Raw genomic sequence first — 21,044 nt, 5'->3', positions numbered from 1 at the left:
GCAATTGTTGGTGCAAGGAAAATAATAGCTATAAAAAGAATTCATTATGCCAAGATCCAAAGTTTGGGTGAAGTATTCTCTGGTTAGAGAACCCCACTCCCAACCAAAGCAGAGATTTATAATAACAAAATATGCAGCAAAGTAAAGCATGGAAATACAGACTGTTACACATTTAAAATATGCCCTGGTGAGTTCCAAAACTCCCTTCTTCCCCCAACATAGGAAATGATCACGGTTGGAACGTTAAAAATAGGTTTACTTAAAAATTCTTCAAAGGTCAGATTCGTGTACGTTTCTATACAGCAATCAGAAAAAGTTGCACAGCCAGTAAAACTTAGTTTAGTTCCAAAGTGGTGAGAGTTCCTAAATTATTGGTATAGGAACTCAAGAGTGGCTGGTGAAAGTCATGCAGTTTGAACTGGAGCAACCAGCTCAAACTTCTTTACACACTGAGCTCAGGTAGACTGGAAGAGAACAATAGGCCTTATTACCTAGTTCCTCCCAAGGTGAGGGGAAGTGGATATAGCTAAGCCTGGTAGGAGAACTTACTGTATGGTATTAACCCCTTAATGCATTAATAAGGCCTTTGTATGTTGGTTATATAAGGATAGTTATCCCACAGCAATTTCCGTGGTTCCTGTGCAACAGTTCTGGTGTAAGTGGGGCAGGATGGCATGGAATACAGAAAATCTTCAGAGAAAATGAAATTAAACTCTTGGCCTGGATTAACCAGTACAGAAATTAAGAGGTGAACAAACAGAGTTTTATAAATTAGGCACAGAACAAATTAGTTGCTACTATGCACACATTCTACTAGATTCCCCCCCCCCCCGACATAGATTTTCTAACTGCATTACTTTCTGTGGCCTTCTCCTAGTCCAAATGTATCCTTTCTCATAGCCCAAATGGGCAGATATGTGTGTTTGTTTCCTATGAGAACATAGCTTCATTAATGTTTTCTCGTTTATTTAGATCACTTTCAGCAGAAGTAGTAATCATGTGTTTGTTTGTTTTTAAAAAAGGTCTCTTACATTAGTAAAAATATTGCATAGTTTTACATTTTCTGAAAGAAAAGGACCGACTTCAGGGAAAATGTCAAAGCTAAGACAGATAACAGCCGAAACAATTTTAGAAACACTGAACAAGGTCAGATAATCAGCACTGTGACTAAAATAAATAAATATACAGCTGCTGGGAAATCTAATGGATGCTTGCTCATTGAAATTACAAATGAGTAGCCACCTTGAGAGTAAGCGTGTGTCTAATTCAAAAAATTGTTTCAGCTGGCCACAGCTGCCTTGAGCATTCTTGCATCAATAGAAAAGAGAAATCTAAATCCTCATGACACATACATAAATCCAGGAAATCTTTCGTACCACTCCATCACAAGTTAGGGGGTGCAGTTCTTTCATGTCAAAACATTAACCAGTCGCTTGTGATATCTCAAGCAATATTGCACTTCTTAAGCTATTGCTTTTCGTGATACGATACCAACACTATTGGGGCCTTCTCAGACTTAGTGCTCATTAGAATCACAAAATATGCAGGGGTATATATTTTGGTGTAATAGCTGCTTAGTATTTTGAAGGTGGACTCTGTGAATCTTAAAAAACACACCATGTGATTCCCCACCACTGCTCCTTCTGCCATTGGCTGGTGGAGCTGGCACTCTGTAGTCCTGGTCACAGGTGCTGCTGTGGTGATTTCAAGGAAGTCAGACAAATGAGGAGCAGAAATTTTGCATCCTTAAGAGTTTTGTGCCCGGGGGAAACAGCCCCTGTGGGCCCCCCGCGATACACCACTGTTTACATACAAGATGAGAAAGCACTTGCAATCAGCACAGGTGTCTTGTTTTGTGATCTAGGCCACTGAGGAATCTGGTAGCAAGTGGAAGTCAAACACTTGGAAGGATATTGAAGGAAACAAATTGCAAAAAAATAGTCTAAGAATTGTAATCATTTCATTCTTTACAGTTGATCTGTACAGCCAACTGCTTAATCCAAAATAACCGTTTATCAGCTCTGTACAATGAGCATTTAAGGGTCTTCCAAGCCCTTTGAAATTGGACATGGAGCATGTTGTCCAGCTTACAATGTCTTCACTGCCCAACATCCCCCTGTGTTCAGAGATATCTGACAGAGCTGATGCAGTTTTTCCTATCTGTCAGTCTCTCCTCTTCTCCCACCCTATTAGACACACAGGGACATCTGAGAGTTGCTCAGCAGGCAAATTGCTTGAGAGAGTAAAAGATCTGTGTGCTCTTGCTATTGAACACAATAAGAGAGGGGCTCTTGATATTGAATTCAATTAATGAAGTAGTGAAACAAAAAGAGAAATAAAGATTGAAGAAAGTAAGTGAGGGAGTTCAGAGATGGGATGCAAAATACCTTTGGGGCAATGCAAGAAAAAGAGGGGGGAAGGGAGGGGATTGGCATGCTGGAGTCAGCAAAAGGAGGCAAGTTAGGAGTCACAGCCTTACAGGATGGGAAAGAGAGGAATAGCAGAGAGACTTGTGATTAGGAAAGTAGAAAAGGAAATAAGGAAACAGTGCAGGGAGGCCTGTAAGGTAAGGAGACATGAAATAAACAATTTCACTCTATTTTTGAGAAAAGACCAACAAAAGAAACATAGTGTAATGAGTTTGTGGGTGCTAAACCCCCTAAATTCCTGGGTCCAGTAGCTGCTAGAATTTAATTAAGGCTTGGGGTGCTAAAACTGGGAAATAGCCAGACCTGTGTGTATTCTACTGTGTGCTAGACACTTCTAATCCTTTAATTAAGCCAAGTGTTAATAGCTAATTAATCCAGGCTAACTTCCTCATGAGCCTAGGGGGTGAGCCATCCAGAGGACTTGCTGTGAGACAACAAATGGTTGGGGCCCCTCCCTCAACTCAGAGTTACCTAGTTACAAGATAAAGCCAGAGCTTAGAGTCAGAAGCAGTGAGTTTTTAGAGTTGGCTGGGATGTGACCTGGAGGAGGGGAAATTGTAAAGGTGGCAATCTAGAGACAGAGCAATGTTTGATTTCTGTTTGAATCTGTTCATGCAAAACATTCACCAGGCTTGTTGGCTGTTGCCATTGCCCCATATTAACAGAGATTCCAACTGAAGAAATCTCCAGCACTTCTTTGGCGGCACATTGCAGAGGACTGGAGGTGGCGGACAAGCCATCACAGAAGTTAATTTGCCATCGCTAATGTTGTTAAGGAAGAACCTCCAGCAGAAGAACCTGCAACAGACCCCCCAAAGATTCCCAATGGTTCCTGGAATGCAGTTTGAGCATCTCTGCCTTAGAGAACTCACCTAACAGATTCTGTATTTAGGGCTATATCAGTGCTGCACCAGTGGGTTTCTGCTGGCACAGTGAGTAGGACCTCCTTCCTCATCCAAAATCTGTTCTGGGGTCCCCTAGCCCTTCAGAGCTGATTCAGAGGGCATGTGGGGGCAGGAGGAGACAGAGAGGAAAGGGAAGCTCCACTGCACACACAGAAGTCTGCTATGCCAGGAGAGGTGCAGCACTGGAGAAGTCAATAATACAATCCTATGATTTTTTTAAAAAACAAAGCCAATGAATTTGTGTTTAAACATGCATTTGCTTGACCGGGAGTGTTAAACAGATTTCGAGGCTGCACATGTTAAAAGATGACACACATGTGCATATAGATCTGATAACATAGACTTAAAAAGTCACAGTATACAATATTTTAGCATTTGCTGAGTAACGTATTTATATCAACCTTTCAAAGGGGTACTTTTAAAACTGCGAGTATTTGGAAGAGGAAAGGATCTCTTTGCTACAGTGTAGCTGGAAGTTTTGCATTAGTTCAACACACACACAAAACACAATATGAATCCACTATTAAAGAAAATATTTTATTACATCATGAAAAAGCATAATCATTCAAATTCAAACATGTTTTAAAATCTTGAATTTGTTTTTTAAGACAGCCTGTTGGTATATTTTGTTCCACGTGGGAATGATATGAAGACTAATCTTGTTTCTAAATATTGCACAGTCTGGAGAGAAAAAAAACAATGAAAATAATAACAAAACAAAATCACATGATATTGGGAATCATCTCACATTATGAAAAAAAAAACCCTACTACAAAACATTTTTTTTTTAAAAAAGAAAAGAAATAAAGAAAACCCTTTTGTTTCTACAGTAGCTTTAAGTCTATAATTCTTGGAATGACCATATCCCACTGAAAACCACTTCAGTGGCAGGAAGCTTCATTTCAGCAATCCCTTGTGCAAATAAGATTAATTAAAAAATGCAGTTAAGTCTTTGATACCATGTAGACAATTGCCACATCTTTCCGTTATATCCCTGCCCCGGGGGGCAAATATGAAGAATGTTTTATATCATGAGTTTCGCCTGCAGCTCCATCTCCGCGGCCCGTTTCAGTGCAACATCCACCAGGAGCTGAAACCCACTAAAATCCTGGTTGAGGTCTGGAGGGGTCGGTGGGGGAGTATTGAAAAGCCCACTCTGTGCATTTGTACCAGGTCCCAGCTTAGACACATCCTCGTGGTATAGATGGGAGTTGTCTGTGAAGTTGGTAGGGGAAGCCCGCTGCAGGTCATCCGGGGTCTGACCATTGCCACCCGGTTGGCCAAAATGGAAAGGAGCATCTTTCAGTGCAGTTACGGTGGTGTGGCAAATTACTGATGGCCGAGCCAAAACGGATCCCAAGGAAGAAGATTTGCAAGTCTTGTTTGGTCCTGTGCTACCGGAGAGGAACGAGCTCTCGATCAGTGGAATGCAGTTTTTTGTGCCAATGGAGAATTCCACCGGGCTGCCGTCAGCCATCTTGGTCCCTCGTCGTGAGATGGTGAACTGATTTGGGTCCTTCCCGTCCTTCCTCAGCATGTCAGGCAAAAGCCTGCGACGTGCATTGATAAACCAGTTGCAGACCTAAGAACACAAGCACATCTTAATGCCTACCTCCATTCATTTCCGACTCTGTGCCATTAGAGCAGTTGCAGTTAAATCCATGACTCACTTCAAGCAGATTCCTTAACTGCAGGACAAATGGAAGTCCAGCAGACAAGTTATGACACATCCTTGAATGAAGGCCTTTCTTTCCTTCCTGTTTCTACCAGCCCTTTCTGCTTACTAAAGAGCCTCAGGCTCTCTGCTTAGCCTAAACCAATAGGCTTAGTTTTTTAGCTCTGTACACATGTTAACCTGTTACTCATTCTTCATTACATTTGAGTTAATTAACAACAGGAAAATGTTTCCCTGTGAAAGAGAAACTCCTCCCAAAAACAGTTACTGATTTGCCCTGTTCAACTGACTGTGTCAACAGGCAAAACAGAGATTACCTCACTGAAGTTTGCCCTTGTTTGAATATCAAGCCAGTTTCCTGGGCAATAAAAGGACAGCTTAACAACCCTTTTCATGTTTACTGGATAAGGATGGTTTCTCCTTCTGCCCAGTGCAGACAAAGGAAATTTGCTTATCGCTTACAAAGAAATGATATTCTAAGAAAGCAACAGGATGAGAGGTCAAAAGACAGATTTATGTCTTTAGCAAGCTGGATTTATGCAGTCCCAACACACACACACAATCTTTTTCAGGTGTTCTGCCCCATCACATGAAGGACACACACCCCTATATATTGTGAGTGTGTGTTGAGCAGCAAGGCCTAAAGCAGAGCTAGCATATGGAGGGGGGAAGGTTAGTGGGGATAGACTTGTGTGAATGTCTCCTCATATTTGGCCCTCATTGGTTCAGGCTGAATGTATGAAGAGGAGTGATGTATTGTGAAAATATGTGCAAAATTACAACACACACACACACACATTCCAAGGGGGCTGTTATCTTTTGTGTTTTCAAAATTTCTTCTGCAGAGCTGCCAACAAAACATCCAGTATATTTTGGTCTGGATTCGAGTGTACACATTCCGGGCTACTTCCAATGGAACTTTGGACCTTGCTTCCTAGAGTCTGCAAGCTTTTATGTGTGTTAGCAAATAGAGACTCCCATAAAATACAGAAGCATAATTTCACTTTGTTCTTGCTGATACAAAGAATTGTGCACTGTCACTGACAGAACTGGGAACAGAAACCAGCCCTCTAACTTTGCATTCTAAGGTCAATCTGAGTACAGACACATGCACATTATTTGCCAGATGCTTGAAAAGAGCTATTTCTATGAAAAGCTACACAGACACATTACAGGCTTATGCTTAAAACTGCTATATTTGGAGCATTGGGGGGACAGAACTCTGCAGTTGCCACTTCCATGTCCCCTGTCACCCTGCCCATTTTTCAGAGTCACTGTAATGTGCACTCACATCTTGCTCCTGTTTTGGAATACTACAGGGAGCTTAAAGTTACAATATATGGGTTCAGTGAGGCCATTACAGAGATACGCAAATTCAGCTTGTGACGAAAACAGCCAGAGGTAATTTACAACTCTATGACACCATCCATGCTGCTAGAGTGAGCCCAAACCCTCCCCACCAATCCAAAGCCAAAACAGAACCATCTACTATACGTGTTTGCACTGGTTTGTAAGTAGATCCCAAATCCAAAACAACACCTTTCAAAAAACCATCAGCGTATGAAAATAACACTTCCATTATAGTAAAACATAAGCTCATGGCTATACAACCTCACCAACTAACACTATTATACAATGCAATCCTATGCCTATTTATTCAGAAGCGAGTTGCACTGAATTAAACAGGACTTGCTCCAAATTAAGTGTACTTAGGATCATAGTCTTAAAACGTAATTGGAGCATCTTTAAATACCTGTAGTGTGGAGAGGTGCGTCTGTCTTGACAGTAGTGCTTTTTCTTGCTCTGAAGGATAAGCATTGAAGCGGTGCTCATAGAGCCAATCCCGAAGAATCTGCACCGATTCCTTGGGCAGGTTACCCCGCCTCCTCCTCTTGACTGAGCTTGCAGAAGAGGAAAGATCCAGAGGGACATCCATGCTGTCATCGTCCTCTGTCTCACTGCCTGATATTGCAACAGCAGCATCTATGAGAAAAACGCAACCGTGAACATTGCATGACTATCTCTTCATCTTATCCATTCAGACATATTTTATCACCTGCAATTAAAGCGTGGCAACAAGCATCAGAGAGGCAACCATAAGATCTACCTCCAGTTCCTGTATTCTGGGGATACGGCATAGATGTGCCAGTCACCTTAACAACCATCCACATGGTCTCATACATACAGTGGCTTGCATCATTTGCCAGTACCATGCCAACTATTGGCCAGCAACTGTGGGTATGCAATCCAGCAAATTTCCTTCCAAGCTAAATGCTTCATGATCAGGTAGGCAGGAAGCCAAAACCAAGATTAGATGTCAGTGATATTCCAACACTCCTTAGAAACTTCTAGCTTTTAAAATTGTAAACATTTTCTGCTCTTCTATTCACAAACCACTTAAGACTGAGCACCTGAAATTTTCAACAGAGGCCAATGTGCCCAACTGCTCCATCAAGGATTAAATGCACAAAAGCCAGTGTGGTATTTTTCAGCCGTGACTCTGTGCTGGCATAGCAGTTGATGTACTATATTTAATGCTGGCACAGCAAATGTTAGGGATGAGCCATGGATCCACCTACATCCAAGTTCTCGAGTTTAACTTGCTTATGGGTGGCATCACTGCTCGTTTCATGTAGTAAATTTATAGGAAAGTGTCAAAAACAACAATCACAACTCCCAATTCCCCCCGCTTCTCCACTGCCATGGAACGTTCCTGTGGTGCCTGTTGACAGTGTGGGCTGTTGACTGACTATCACAGGGAATCCACTGCCAACAGCTGGTGTAAAGCCCTGAAACAGGGACAAAATGACAGTGAAATTGGCTGGGCCATGATCCACTACCTCTTAAGCCTATCTAACAGCCAGAATGGCCTGATTTTGGAGGTGGCCACAGCTAAAATTAGGCAAAATGCTACCCCTCCCCACACCTTAAGCTTTGGCCAGTACAAGTAGCAGGGCTTTGGATGCAATGGTGGCACTGCTGTTCCATTCAGCCCTGTTGCTCCCTTACATCAGGTATTTTCTAAACTCTGCCTTGTCCCTGATTCTTTTTAACTGGAGAACCAGGGGGAGAACTTGGAATCTTCTTGCATGCAAACAACGTGCTCTACTGTGTTCCTCACCCTGCCCCAGCAGGCTCCATTCATAGCAGCAATATTGTTTCAAGCCTTTCATATACAACTATTTGGCAATAAATTTACAATTCCATTTTGTACCAGAGAGAGCTAACATCTCAATTCTATAATCATATGTCTAGAATCATAACCCCACTGATTTAAGTAAAGCTTACTTTCAAGTCAATGTGCTGAACACTGCAGTAAAAAGAACATCTAAAGAAACTAGCAAAACTTTGGTGGAATCTACACACATATAAAAAACTGTTCTGAAAATGCTTTTTTAAAAGCGTTTTTAAAAATACATTGAATTTTCCATAAGGCTCACCATTGCCATCTAGTGTCACATTGCACTTAAAACGTTTTATTTGCAGCTGTATCGCTGAGTTTAGAAGAAGGTAGTTACTATAGGTCATACAAACAAACTAGTCAGTGCAGGAAACCAAAGCTTTGGCTACATGTCTTTTATTCCCACCAGAAATTTTAGGAATCTAATCCGTATACACTAGTTTGACAGACAAAGCTTATTGAGTTTCACTCACTGGCTGGGATAGATTCAGTCCTAAACCACATTTCACTTGCAGAAGAAAACCAGGCAAATATTAGTCAGAAACGTATACTACAAGAATACAGAATCTGTGGCCTTCCAGGTGTTGCTGGATCTCCCATCAGCCCCAGCCAGCATGGCCAGTGGTCAGGGATGCTGGGAGCAGCAGCCCAGCAAACATCTGAGAGTCACATGTTCCCCCATCCCTGCTATATTCAACTCAGGGACAGTGTAATGTTACATCTGAAACTACAGATGAAGCAAAGATAAAGCATTCCCATTGAAGAGGGCCAGATGACAGCCCTCTCTCTTCTTCCTTCACTCCCAGAGCCACAAGGGAGATAAGATTCCAGCTAAAAGCCAATGTCAGCACACAACAAGCAGCTTTAGCTGGGAACTTTCGTCATAGGCAACTGCACATGGCGCCTTGACACAATGTCTACCAGAAACCTGGACTCTATTCCTGCAATGCAGCTGCAAAGCCAGCAGTCCACACACAGTTAAGCATGGATGGCAGGTCACCAATAAGGAGTCTAATCCCAACCCCATTTACCTGGGAGTAAGCCCCACTAAATTCAATAGTTGTTATTTCTGAGCGGACAAGGCTAGGATTACACTGTAACCCTCAAATTACGATACCTCCACTTCCTTTATCCCCCTCCCAGCAAAGGTTATTAAAAAATGATAGTTGTGCAGAGCATTTAGACACTCATCACTACAGAGCTTCTCGCCCCCTGCCATCCACAACAGTATAGGGTAATATGCATCGTTATTCAACAGGTGGTAACAGTGGTAGTTGCAAAGAGGGTTCAGAATAGGTATGGACTGCACAGAAAAGAAGCCCCCAAACCTAGGTCCCATCATGCATTGTCAAAGGCCATCAGGGGCCAAGCCACTAAATGCTCCACCATACCCACTGGTACTTCTGACCAAACACTCCTGTCTCTTGAAGGATCACAGCAAGGACATACAGAGCAGAGCAGCCAAGTAGAACAGTAGTTCTAGTGGAACGCCCTACAAAGGATGCCCAACTATTGTTTTAATGATAATAACAATACTGTTGCTGTTGTTATTGTTGATTTATATACTGCCTTTTGACCCAGAGGATCCCAAAGTGGCAAACAAAATAGAGACAAGTATAATAAAATGATGAAAAATGACATAAAAATCAACCAACAACAAAGCAATGTGAGAAAGCAGGTGAACAAAGCCCTCCCAAACCAGTGGGCTAAAGAAAGTTATCACCAACCCACTATCCCCATGTTTCCCAGTAAGAGGCATGAGGACACCCTCTGCGTCATGGCTATCCCAAGCAAGAGCCACTGCAGCAGAAGCTGCAATAGGAAACCAGAAGCTTTTCTTCTCTGGGACCACCACTTTTTCTGTTCTGGCACAGCCCTCTCTGTGTTTTCCCAGAGAACATAATGTCAGTGATGTAACTGCTGCAGCTCTGCCAGGCATGGAAATGCTCAGCCTGTTGCTCCTCTGTCAAGCACAGGAGCCCAGTAGGCACAGAAATTTTCGGAACCCCAATCTTCTATGTTGTGCTCCCAAAGTGATGTTGCTCAACAGAAGCTCAGGAGAATAATTCTAATGTATATTTTATGTAGTGGTAGCTGGTGCCCACTGAAACTGGTAGGGTGGAAGGCAAGCAGGTGGAGCTAGAGCTAACAGCCAACTAATTATTGCTTCTCCCCGCTGAGTTCTATAGTATGCAGAGAGTTCAGTGGGTCATTTGGCCATTGTCAGGCTTGCTCGGTGCTTTCCATGTACATAGAGAATATGTACGCAACAGAAAGTGGTTCAAAGAAGCAGACAAGTCAATGGATCTACACACATTGCACAAGTATTTGCATGATGAGTCCTGCCTTGAGGTAAACAGTCATGCTAAAGTATTTTCGTCAGCTAGATCAGGACATTGCCTTAAGAGCAAAAAGGAGGGGCAGTGGAAATGTTACAAACTTGTGCTAAAAATATTCAAAAGCTAGACTTATATACTTCCAGTGCCCCTCCTCAAAAACGAAACTGAAGAGCCTGCTCTTCCCCTCCCTACCCCTCAAAAATAAAAACAAGAACCGATAAATCTCCTGACAGAACAAACAAAAAATTAAAGCAAGAACAAACCAGCAGTGCTGCCTGCCCTTTGATCTGCTTACTTATTGTGACATGTTCCCTCTGCTAAGAGGTTAATGATACAAAACAGGTTTGGGCTAAACAAGAGAAAACTGCCATGCAACTTCTCTTGGGGTAATGAGCTGATTTCAATAATGGAGCACCGGCCCTTTGAACTGCCAGGAGAAAAGTCCCCCTATTTGTGCAGGAGTTGCAGCAACAGGAAACTAGAAGAAGGCAGCAGACCTCTCCTTAGTCCAGCTGATTTCTCATTAGAGCAAAGGCCACATTGGGGCTGCCATGGCTCTGTTTACACTGCAGCATTTGTGCTGATTACAGGCTAGCTTTGGTTTTTCCTCTTGTTAGTAATCAGTCTGCGCATTTGATTTCCTGTTTTAACAGGGCACAGTTAAAAGGCATCCTTCCTAGGCTGTCTGTCTCATGTGTTAACAGTTAGTTGTTTGCTGTGTTTAAAGGAGGGGGCAACTATTTGGATACAGAAGTGTTGCCTTGTTTTAATTTAGAGTTCTAATGCAGTAGAATTTAGACTTCTTGGGTAATGAAAGTATCAGAGATACTTATGTCAAGTTCCTCAAAGTAAAACAAAGAAAAAGCTGCAAGTATGCATGAGTAAGAAGCTTCCAGCGGTCACCCTTATTCCAGTAACTGTATGTGTGCAGTTCTTGTTCATGCTTCTAGATCAATAGTGGGGATCCTAAAGCCCAAATGTGGCCCTCCAAACTTCAGGACTTTCCTCAGGCCACAACCACCTCACTGACCCCACTCTGTGCCCTCAAGTGTTTTGGCCTGGCTTGAACGAACTCTTGAACTATGATAATGCTCTGACCATTCTGTTCTAGACAGATCTGGGATGGGGAATCTGTGGCCCTCAAGATCCTGATTGGGTCTGATTGGAGTTGGGGTCCCACAACATCTGGAGTGTTTTTAACAGTGCTCTTTGAAAACACACACAGAGTTCACCAGGTACAAGGTATTGGGACACAACTGGCTTTTGGCACAACTTGCAGGCCTCAGTTTTGAAATTCACTCTAGATGCATGCACAGCATGACACTTGTCAAAATGTATATATGCAAGATTAAATTTCTTTGGATTAACTGCACCATTTTCATCTTCCTGGCACAAAGTAACACCATATTAACGTGAATTAGACCACACACAGACCTGTACACTAGATACTGTTAATAATCTCTTTGTTTTTGATTAGAGGAAAATAAACCTATTTAATAATAGGCAGGGTAACGTAACGGAAGACCTGTGCTGTGAAGAAGTATTGCAAAGGATAGAAACCAGCTGCTTTAATAAGATTTACAAAGAGGCTTTCAAGAAGCAGGCTCTCCCTTTGCCAAGAGAACAATGTGCTAGACTGCTTTCTCCAGGAAATCTCTCTCACTCTGTGTGTTTTGTGAAGCTCTACTTGAGCCGCTGCCCATGTTCACAGGAGCAAAACATTTCCAGAAGGCACCTGCAGAACTCATTCCAGCACTGGGTTAAATCACATGTACAAGATTCAAATCATGCCTAAATGTTTAAGTAAAGAATTTTTAAACACGAAGAAAAGTCACTACTGTATACTACTGACATGAAGAAAGTACTATGTGGTATGGACTCTGCCCAAATGCAATCAAGGCGAAAACAAAGGAGGCAGCAGGCTTGCGATTGGCATAGCAATTAAAAATAGTGGCACCTGGCTAGTGTTAATGTACCCAGGACAGCAAGAGAAAGAGAATTTAATGAGACACAAGGGCTGCCTATTTGTCTCCCTAACCTGTCACAGGAAGGGAACACACAGCTTCAACAGGCTGCTGTCAAGAGCAGCTTTTTTGACTGATGCTCTATGAACTACTGTTTTTGTTAGTTAACCAATTCCTAGGCTTATTATTTTAACAGCCCTTTTATACAGTGTTGATCTAGATGTTTTCATATATTGCTTGGCCATTGTGTTAAAACCCAGCTTGAGGAGTTCTTTGTTTTAAATGGGGCAACAGGTTTGTTAAATAAACAAACTCACCCATACTCATAAGGCAAAGAGGGATCAAAGAGATGCTCCAATCTCTGGGCAGCTGCTCCCATTCTCCTTAGCCAGATTATTTTATTTTCACAAGGTGTGTGTAATTCTAGCCTGGCCCCCCCAAAGCACTCTTTTAGAACATGGTTTATGGATATGAGATCCGATACACAGATCAGAACCATTTGTACAGAATATGCTTCCTCCCCAAATGTGCATCACCAGGTATCTCATCATTTGTGCAAGTACCACAAACAAAGGTTATGGAATAACATACATTATTCATTCCACAGCAAGGGGAGACAGACATCATAATGGTTCACATACTGAAACATACCAACTCCCTCTCCCATCCCTCCACAGACTGCATTCCTTGACTTTAATCCTCCTCCCTATGTGTCAGCTTGATTTTAAATCCACATACACATATACTTCTTATGTACAAGAAATCACAAGTAGCACTCAAATTTACACAGAACCAAGTTAAGTTTTATATTTGATAAATTGGGATCAATTGCTGGGTGAAGGATGGGCTGAGAGTGAAATAAATAAATAAATAAAACCAAGTATGTTAAACCCTTACTTTAACAGGAACTTCCTTCCACGTTAGGATAATAGCACATAAAATACTTCAGGGTTTTTCAGGACAGATGATAAACTACAGACCACATGTGCCAGCTTTGTAAGCCTATCATTTGAAAATGTTGAATTACACTGTCTTTTAAAGGTCAGGCCTCTGCAAACTTCCAGCTTGCAACATGTGCTCCCAATGCACTCAATGCACTCCTCAACTTTGAAGTCCTCCCTCTTAATCATGACATCTTTTCCTTGTTTTGCTTTTATGCCCTGCCCAAGCTCACTAGACAGCTAGGCTGCTGAACACATGACAAAATGTACATGCATTTAATGTTGAGTTGGGTTAACAGTTTGCTTTGTATGATGCTTTATATTTAAAACACACACACACAAACAAACAAATGGAACAGCTGCCTAGAGTGAGAAGCCAAAGGAACAATGGAAGCAGCAGCAGACAGGAAACCAGCTCACCACCACTGTGCAAATAGAGGGAGCAGAGGAATGTTCTAAAAATAACTATTCTAAGTAGTTCACTATGGAATTTTTGTCCAATAACGTTACTTATTTGTACAAACTGGGAAGCTCAAAAGCCAGGATGTATGACTTTAGCCACAGAAAGGGCAGGTCATGGTATGTAACACAGAATCCAAAGTTACCGGTAGTCAGGCAAACAAAAACGTTTGGACAGAATACAAAGTTATAAGCACAGACTTTTATCTACAGATATTCTCTTCGTTTATGGTGGGCTTATATTACCCATTTACCACGGCCTAACTGTAGCATTTGTGTGGCCTGGTTTCCTTTGTGTGTCTAGTTCTGCAGCTCCACATGAAAACTACAAACTATGGCTACAGAAGACCTCTTAAGTCCAAAACTGAAGAGTAGGTGTACACACACACACACACACACACACACACACACACACTGCTGCAGGACTCCTGGCAAAGTGAAAGGAATGCTTGAACTATGAATGTAAAATGTGTACAGTAGTTTAAACAAAAGCCAACTCTACAGAATGCAACACTCTTTTAAATGCTACACTGCAATTTTTAATGATGTTACTAGCATACAATATGACCAACTGCATGAAAATGAACTTTTAAATACAACATTTAAGAAATGGTTGTTCTCTTTGAAAAAAGCAAAGTTGCCTTAGCTGCCCAATCCTATATGCCCAATAAAAAGTTAGCCTCACTGGGGCTTACTCTCAAGTAACTTAGTAAAGTACTCCAGCCTAAGGCAGTACACCTAGACTAAACCCCACTAAGTTCAATGGGGCTTACTTCCGAGTAAACATGCATAAAATTGAGCTGTTTTTTCACAAACAAAAACAGTGGCAACCCGCTGCTTAAAAGGGTAGGAGGGGAAAATCCACTCTGTCAAACGGTGTATTTATGTGAGTTACCGAGTTATTTTATCATCACAGTCTCTCTCATTCTGAGAGAAGAAAATGTACCTAAACCTGCTTTCGTGTCTTGTATAAACACACTTTGCATCTTTTTAACAAAACCAAAAGCCCTGCACCAGAGTTTGCTTAACCGCTTTTTAAATGGCTCCACCCCCGTCTCCATGCCCCCCTCCTAGCCGAAAATCGCAAACAAAGAACGCTCCTTCGCTCCCATGCTCGAGGAAGGCTGCTGAGATTCTAAAACGTAAAAAAAAACAGGGGGGACGGAACCAGAAGGCACATTCTTGTTTGAGAAACTTTCAGTATTCAATGAGAGAGAAGGCAAGAAGTGAAGCAAAACAAACGGGTTTAAAAGAGAGAAGGGGGAGGGGAAAGAGAGACTAGGAGAAAACTTTGTTCGGACACAAAGCAGGCAGTTGGAACATGTTTTTGACAGGGCGCCAGCAGCATGGAGTTGCAGCCTCCAAGCAGACAGCTTGTGTTTTGTCTGAGCGGAAAACCCCCCTCAACTGCCATGTAAGACACGGACTGCACACCAAGTTTCTGGGGAAAAGTCCGAGCTCTTTCCCAAACCGAACTCGCGAGTTGCAAAGCAGCACCTTCGCTCCCTCGCCTTCGCCTCGCAATTGTTTAGCAACACCACGAGGAGGGCAGCGAGGCGCCTCAGAGCCCCACCAAACAAACCCACTTACTTTTTTTACTTTTCATCTTGGTGCCTGGAAACTCCTTCTGTCCAATCCTGGAAGATTCCTTCTATTTCAGAAACGGGAGAGGGGAAGCAAAGAGAAACTTGGGGGGAAATGCGGCGGTGGGAGACCAAAAAAACCCCCCACACAACAACTCTCCGGCAAGTTGTTTCTGAGGGAGGGCGCCGAGAGGGCGGAATGGCCAGGGTCCTCCAGCCCCGGCGGGGAGCTGAGACAAGTAACTTGAGAGCGGCGCGCTCGGGCTGCTGCTGCTGCTGCTTTCTTTGTTCTGTAACTTGTGCCTGGCGAAGTGAGGCAAGCGCAAGCAAGCGGCTGCCTTCGCCGCCACCACGAGGTGCGCCCTCCCCCACCGCCCAGCAATGAGTAAGCTAGAGAGTAACCAGGAGCCGGAGCCGCTTTACCCGCCTCCTCCTCCTCCTCTCCCTCTCCCCTGGCTGCTGGCTGGCGGCGAGGGCGAGCGACTCTGTCAGATGCCAATGCCAAAGAGAGAGAGAGGAGGACGCGCGAGCTCTGTCGCGAAGCGGAGGGCAATGGTGACGGGGCAAGGCAGGCCCGGGCCTTCTGTCTGCTTCCTGCTCTCTTTCCCAGGCAGCTGGAGGGAAAGGGGGGCGCCCCTGCCGGACCCCCGTCTCCAGGGGACTCCGCAATTCGTGTGAATGCGGAGCAGGGAGGGAGAAGAGGAAAGGCAGCGTCAGGAAAGTTGAGCCTTTGCAACTGAAACGCGCTTATTCGTAGCTAACTGTCCGTGAGAGTTCCAGCGCAATCCTAAACGCGTCCACGCGGAAGTTAGTCTTACTGATCCCAATGGGATCTTGAACGGGTTAGGATTGCAGCCGAGTAAGCCCCATTGAAATGCACGGGGCTCGCTTCGGAGTAGGCGTGGTTAGGATTGCGCTCTTACTCCGGAGTTAGGATGGCAGCCTTGCTTCCTGCCCAATCTCTCCCTCCATTCGGCAAGCCCCGCTTTCCTGAGGGAGGGGAGACGACTCTTCCACCTCCTCCCTCCCTTTCTGGGCTTGTTGTGACTGCCGGAGCTGCCTCGTGCTATTGGTGGACGCGTCGCCCTTGAGCCCCCTTTGGAAATTCCTGCCATGCTGGAGAACCAGTCAGACGCTGTCATGCTTTACAACTTATCAGTCATGCCGAGTGTGAGCAACAACTGCGGCGCAGAGTCTGCTTTCTCTCGTCGGTCAGCGCCGTTTCAGATCAGCGGCTTTATCGTGGCCAATAGGTTGTGAGGAGGCGACCAGAAGTGGCCCGAGAGAGCCTCAAAACTACTTGGGGAGATGTACTTCACCCGAGTCCGCGCTACAGGAAGGAACTGTTTCCTTCAGGGACGCCTTGCTGAGATCCCAGTCAAAATCCCCGTTATTTCTCTGGTCTGTGTGATGGGCAGCCTGAGCCCAAACCCCTGTTACTCAGAAGTAAGCTCCACCGGCACCGGGTTCAGTTGGGGGCTCACTTCTACACGTGTTTCGGGGTTTCTAGGGACAGGGGCTGAGCTCCCCAAGTGCTGACCTAAACTGTAGAAGAACCGAAAGGTTAAGTCCCAGGGAAACCGGTTTCACACCTGAATATTCTCCTCTCAGACCACCTGCTGCTCTTAATTCAAACGAACAGAAAAAGGAAAGTCACCATTACGTCAGTTCCACTCATGTGGAGGGAAATTCGCCGCTGCTGGAGTGGTTTCTCCACTCCCCACCCCCGGGCTTCTAAAAATGAATTGTGCTCAGTATGTTTCGAGTGACATGTTCATTCAACAAGAAAAAAAAAGTGCATGTGACTTCTTGAAAGTAAGTCTCTCACGGCTTGGCTCACCCCGCTGAGCAAACACGTGCGTTAGTAAAGTTTATTTTGCTCTGAGATGGCGAGATAGACGAATTGCTCTAGCAACGTCTCTGGGATCGAGCCAACTCCAGCCGAAGGGTTGTTTGTTCCCCCTCCCCTTCCTCTTCTTCACTGCAACTGGGATTGGCTCCGGAGTCCAGTCGTTTATGAACGAGGTTGCCTGAGTGGTTCCTTCTCCAGTTACAGACGAGGCGGCTGCTGGATTCATTCCTTGTGGGAAATCCATCTCACTGGGCAATGCAAGAAAATGTGTCAAGGAATCAGGAAAGTCAGCCTCTTGCTCAAGGATGAGTCCTTTGCATTTCCTGGCTTTAGAAAGGAAAGTCATGACTAAAATGTAAATGTCATGCAATCATTGAGCCAGACGCCCCAGCAGAAAAGCTGAAGGCATGCTGCTTTGTGGAGCACCTTGGAACATCACCCAGGAAAGTTGCGATTGCTTAATGGAAAGCTAGGCTGCTGCCGCCCACCTCGCCGCTGACAGGCTAGGAAGCTCCCCAGTGCCAGCTGTCCCGGCTGGAGACGCCGCCGCACAAACAGCCCGTGTGGTTGCATTTCCGGAGGACAGACAAGAGGCCAGTTGAGCCGCCTCAGGCTTGTTTCGAAGAAAGCTCCACGTAGCCTTTGCTGCCCCGCTTCTCCCCTTTTTGTAACCATGGTATTTTTATGGCTTCTTTGCGCGGAAGTAAGTCACATGCAGGATTGCAGCCTCAAAATGAGGCAGGTGGGGTGAGCGGCGCCTTTAAGGTTGGGGCAGGAGTTGCCATCACTCTCATTTTGCATATCATAACTAAAGGTCATGTGGCAGCCACAGAAAAGTTTTGTGAGTGGTTTTTCCCCCTTCTCAAAACATTAGCCACGGGATGGCACGCGAGAACTTGTTTTTCGCAAGCCAGTCCCATTGAGCTCAATGCACCTTTCCCTAGCAAAGGACTGCAGCCCTGACGTCTCGGGATAGACATAAAATAACGAGTCATGTGGTACCTTAACATAGGAATATAGACAGCTGCCTTACACCGAGGACACATTCAAACCGGACAGACCACATTTAAAGAGAGACCAGCCCAAAAGACTCTGGGAAGTGAAGTTTTGTTAAGGGTGCTGAGAGTTGTTAGAAGACCCCTATTTCCCTCCCAGAACTACAATTTCAGAGCGGTTTAACTAGAAACCCCTCTTCCTGCGGCTCTCAGAATTCTTCTGTGGAAGCCTTGACTGTTTAAAGTGAACGTGGCTTGAGTCACACGTCGGCTGCGTCTAGTTCACAGTGACTCTCCAGGATATCAGATGCCAGAGGCTGAAGTTGGGATCAGTTTTATTTATTGCGGCGTTAGACTCATGGGCTTTAGTCCACGAAATCTTATGCCACGAAATAAATGTCCTAAAGCTGAAAAATGCCGCAAGAATCTTCCGTGTAAGAGCCTAACTAGACCGCCCCTCTGGAATATGTGTGCCGGGAATTACGCACAGTCCTGAAGAACTACCTCCCGCCGAGTTGGTGTTTCGTGTTGCGCGGCATGCCATTTATTATGCTACCGGGAAAGGGACCAGGAAGAACGCTGTCAGTTGAGTAACAATCCCCTGCAGCGCCAGCCGGGTTTGCTCGCCCCAGACTTGGGAGGCGCTTCGGTGGAAGGCTCCTCCTGCGGGCGGCCGAGATTGAGTGGCGAACACCTCACATCCGGAGCTGCTGGGGGCGCCGCCCAGGCAGCCGCGCTTGAATCACTCCCGATCCCGCTGGCGGCCAATGTGCTGGAAGGAGACGCGGCCCCGGGAGGAGGAGGAGGCGGCGAAGGCGCGGCCTTTCCAGAAGAAAGAGCAGCCTGTGTGACTTGCAAAGCAAAAGTTGACGCTGCTGCTCTCGCCGCGTGTCGCCCCAGTGCCACAAATCCTACTGTGACGAAGCTCAAGTTGAAGAGAGAGAGAAAGTGTGTGTTTTGAAAGTTCAAGGCACTTCCTTTCAAAGCTCAAGAGGGAGTTTGGCTCTTGTGGGTTGACGACCTGGTCCAAGCGACCCACGGAAATTGACTCGGACAAAAAACAAAATCAAACAGGTCTAGGGCTCCGTTATAGGAAAACAACAGCAGCCAACACACACACACACACACACACACACACAGAGAGAGAGAGAGAGAGAGAGAGAGAGAGAGAGAGAGAGAGAGAGATCTGTTCAGTGAGCTTGAACGTTTTCTGCGGGGGAAGGTGTTTTTGTTGGAAAGAGTCGAATGTGCTTCTCAGGCTGAAAGGGAGTGACTCATGGAATTTGCTTCAGGTACTTTTTTCTTCCTCCCAGCTGTTTCGTCTGAAGTTACAGCTGGGGTTTCACACAGCATACTAGTTCTTAAGTAATCGGAGGCAGTTTTTTTGTTTAAAGGAGAGATTAACAGGATATGTCAAGAACAATCAAAACAGCCTGACAGGCCTAGCAGCTGTTGTCCTTACTCACAGGCATGCTCATGTTTGCCTATTATTTTAGGAGAGCGCCCAGAAGTTTATCAAGGAGGACAGTTCCGGTATCTCTTCCATTCCCCTGTAAAACTATCCCACAGATAGGCTTGGCACTGGCACTGGCCAAGGTCCCTAGGAGTGCAGAAAGGCCCCCTTACTTACCTGACTATACTGCCACTCCTTGCTCTGCCCATTTTATCAGTGGGAAGCAGTGCCACTTTTAAATGGGAGCCAAACTTGACTGCGTTAGGGGTGAGAGTGTTTAGAGGCCCATCAGCAGCACTTTGCAGAGCCCCCCCTCCTTGAAGTCTGATGCCAGCCATGCCCACAAAAGGAGTCTTCTTTCCTACATGGAAAGCACTAATGGGGAAGAAATAAAGTGCTGCAAACCTACTTGAAAGTTGTGGCATCTGCCCTGGAAGGCTCTTTAATCCCAAGTGAGGATCCTGGTTACTTTGCAGCAAAGGAAAAACACCCTGTATGTGTTCAGAAAAAAATCCCATGTTTATTATTGGACATATTCCAAGACTGAGTTGTGGAACTTTAAATCAACATTTGTTTAGGGTGGCTGGAAGGACACACTGTGATGCACTCAAGTCCTATTGAAATAAATCTAATTAGAAATGCTATTTAAATTGACTTTGTCCAGTGCAGACAAAATTTAGATCTCGTTAATTTAGATCTCATTAATGAAGGTTTGTGAACACATGGTACATTGCAATAAAGTTTACTTCAAAATCTCATAAATAAGACTTACTCCTAGGAACTGCATTTAGGATTATAGATTTGCAGCATAATCATATGCATGTCTACTCAGAATTAACTCCTGTTGATTTCAGTGAGATCTGTTCCCATATAGGACTGCAGCCTTCATTTCCTGTCAAGATCATAGGCGCTGACTCCATGGGGCCTGAGGGGGCCCAAGCCCCCTCAAAAATTCGTTTGGGGGGGCTCTGCCCCCCCAATAATTTAAGAAAATTATTAGTTATATTATGCTTTGTAAAATCACAAAATTATATTGGTATTTTTTATTTTTCTTGTTTGAAGATAGTTACCTTTTAAAATACATTCAGTAATGAGTTAAAACAAAGCCACTCCCGATCTAGAGAGGGGGTGGGGTTGCGGGCTCTCGACCCATCAACAATCTCGCGGGGCTGGCGTCAGCCCCTCGAGAAGCGGGGATTCCCCCTAGCTCATTAATATTCACCGCCCACGGCGGCAGCCAATCGGCTGCCGCAAAGGGCGGACCCTCA

The 21,044-nt window shown here is 44.6% G+C and overlaps 1 protein-coding gene across 1 annotated transcript; it reads right to left on the bottom strand.

The window, feature by feature from the left end:
* Positions 1-3,857: 3,857 nt before the first annotated feature.
* Positions 3,858-15,932, bottom strand: TGIF1 (TGFB induced factor homeobox 1). The gene is made up of 3 exons (XM_083748352.1): positions 15,484-15,932; positions 6,763-6,992; positions 3,858-4,916 (listed from the first exon to the last, which is right to left on the bottom strand). Exons 1-3 carry the CDS (start codon positions 15,497-15,499, stop codon positions 4,359-4,361), a joined length of 804 nt encoding a protein of 267 aa, XP_083604478.1. The 5' UTR covers positions 15,500-15,932; the 3' UTR covers positions 3,858-4,358.
* Positions 15,933-21,044: the final 5,112 nt, after the last annotated feature.

Source organism: Podarcis gaigeae (genome assembly GCF_964106915.1).
Source record: "Podarcis gaigeae genome assembly, chromosome: 7".
Classification (NCBI taxonomy): domain Eukaryota; kingdom Metazoa; phylum Chordata; class Lepidosauria; order Squamata; family Lacertidae; genus Podarcis; species Podarcis gaigeae.
This window is presented reverse-complemented; position numbering and strand designations above follow the sequence as displayed.

Bases quoted from the DNA above. Each gene is read 5' to 3' on its own strand.
- TGIF1 (XM_083748352.1), bottom strand. The intron at 4,917-6,762 runs GTATTTAAAGAT...TTGTGTTCTTAG, and splicing joins CGCACCTCTCCACACTACAG to GTCTGCAACTGGTTTATCAA.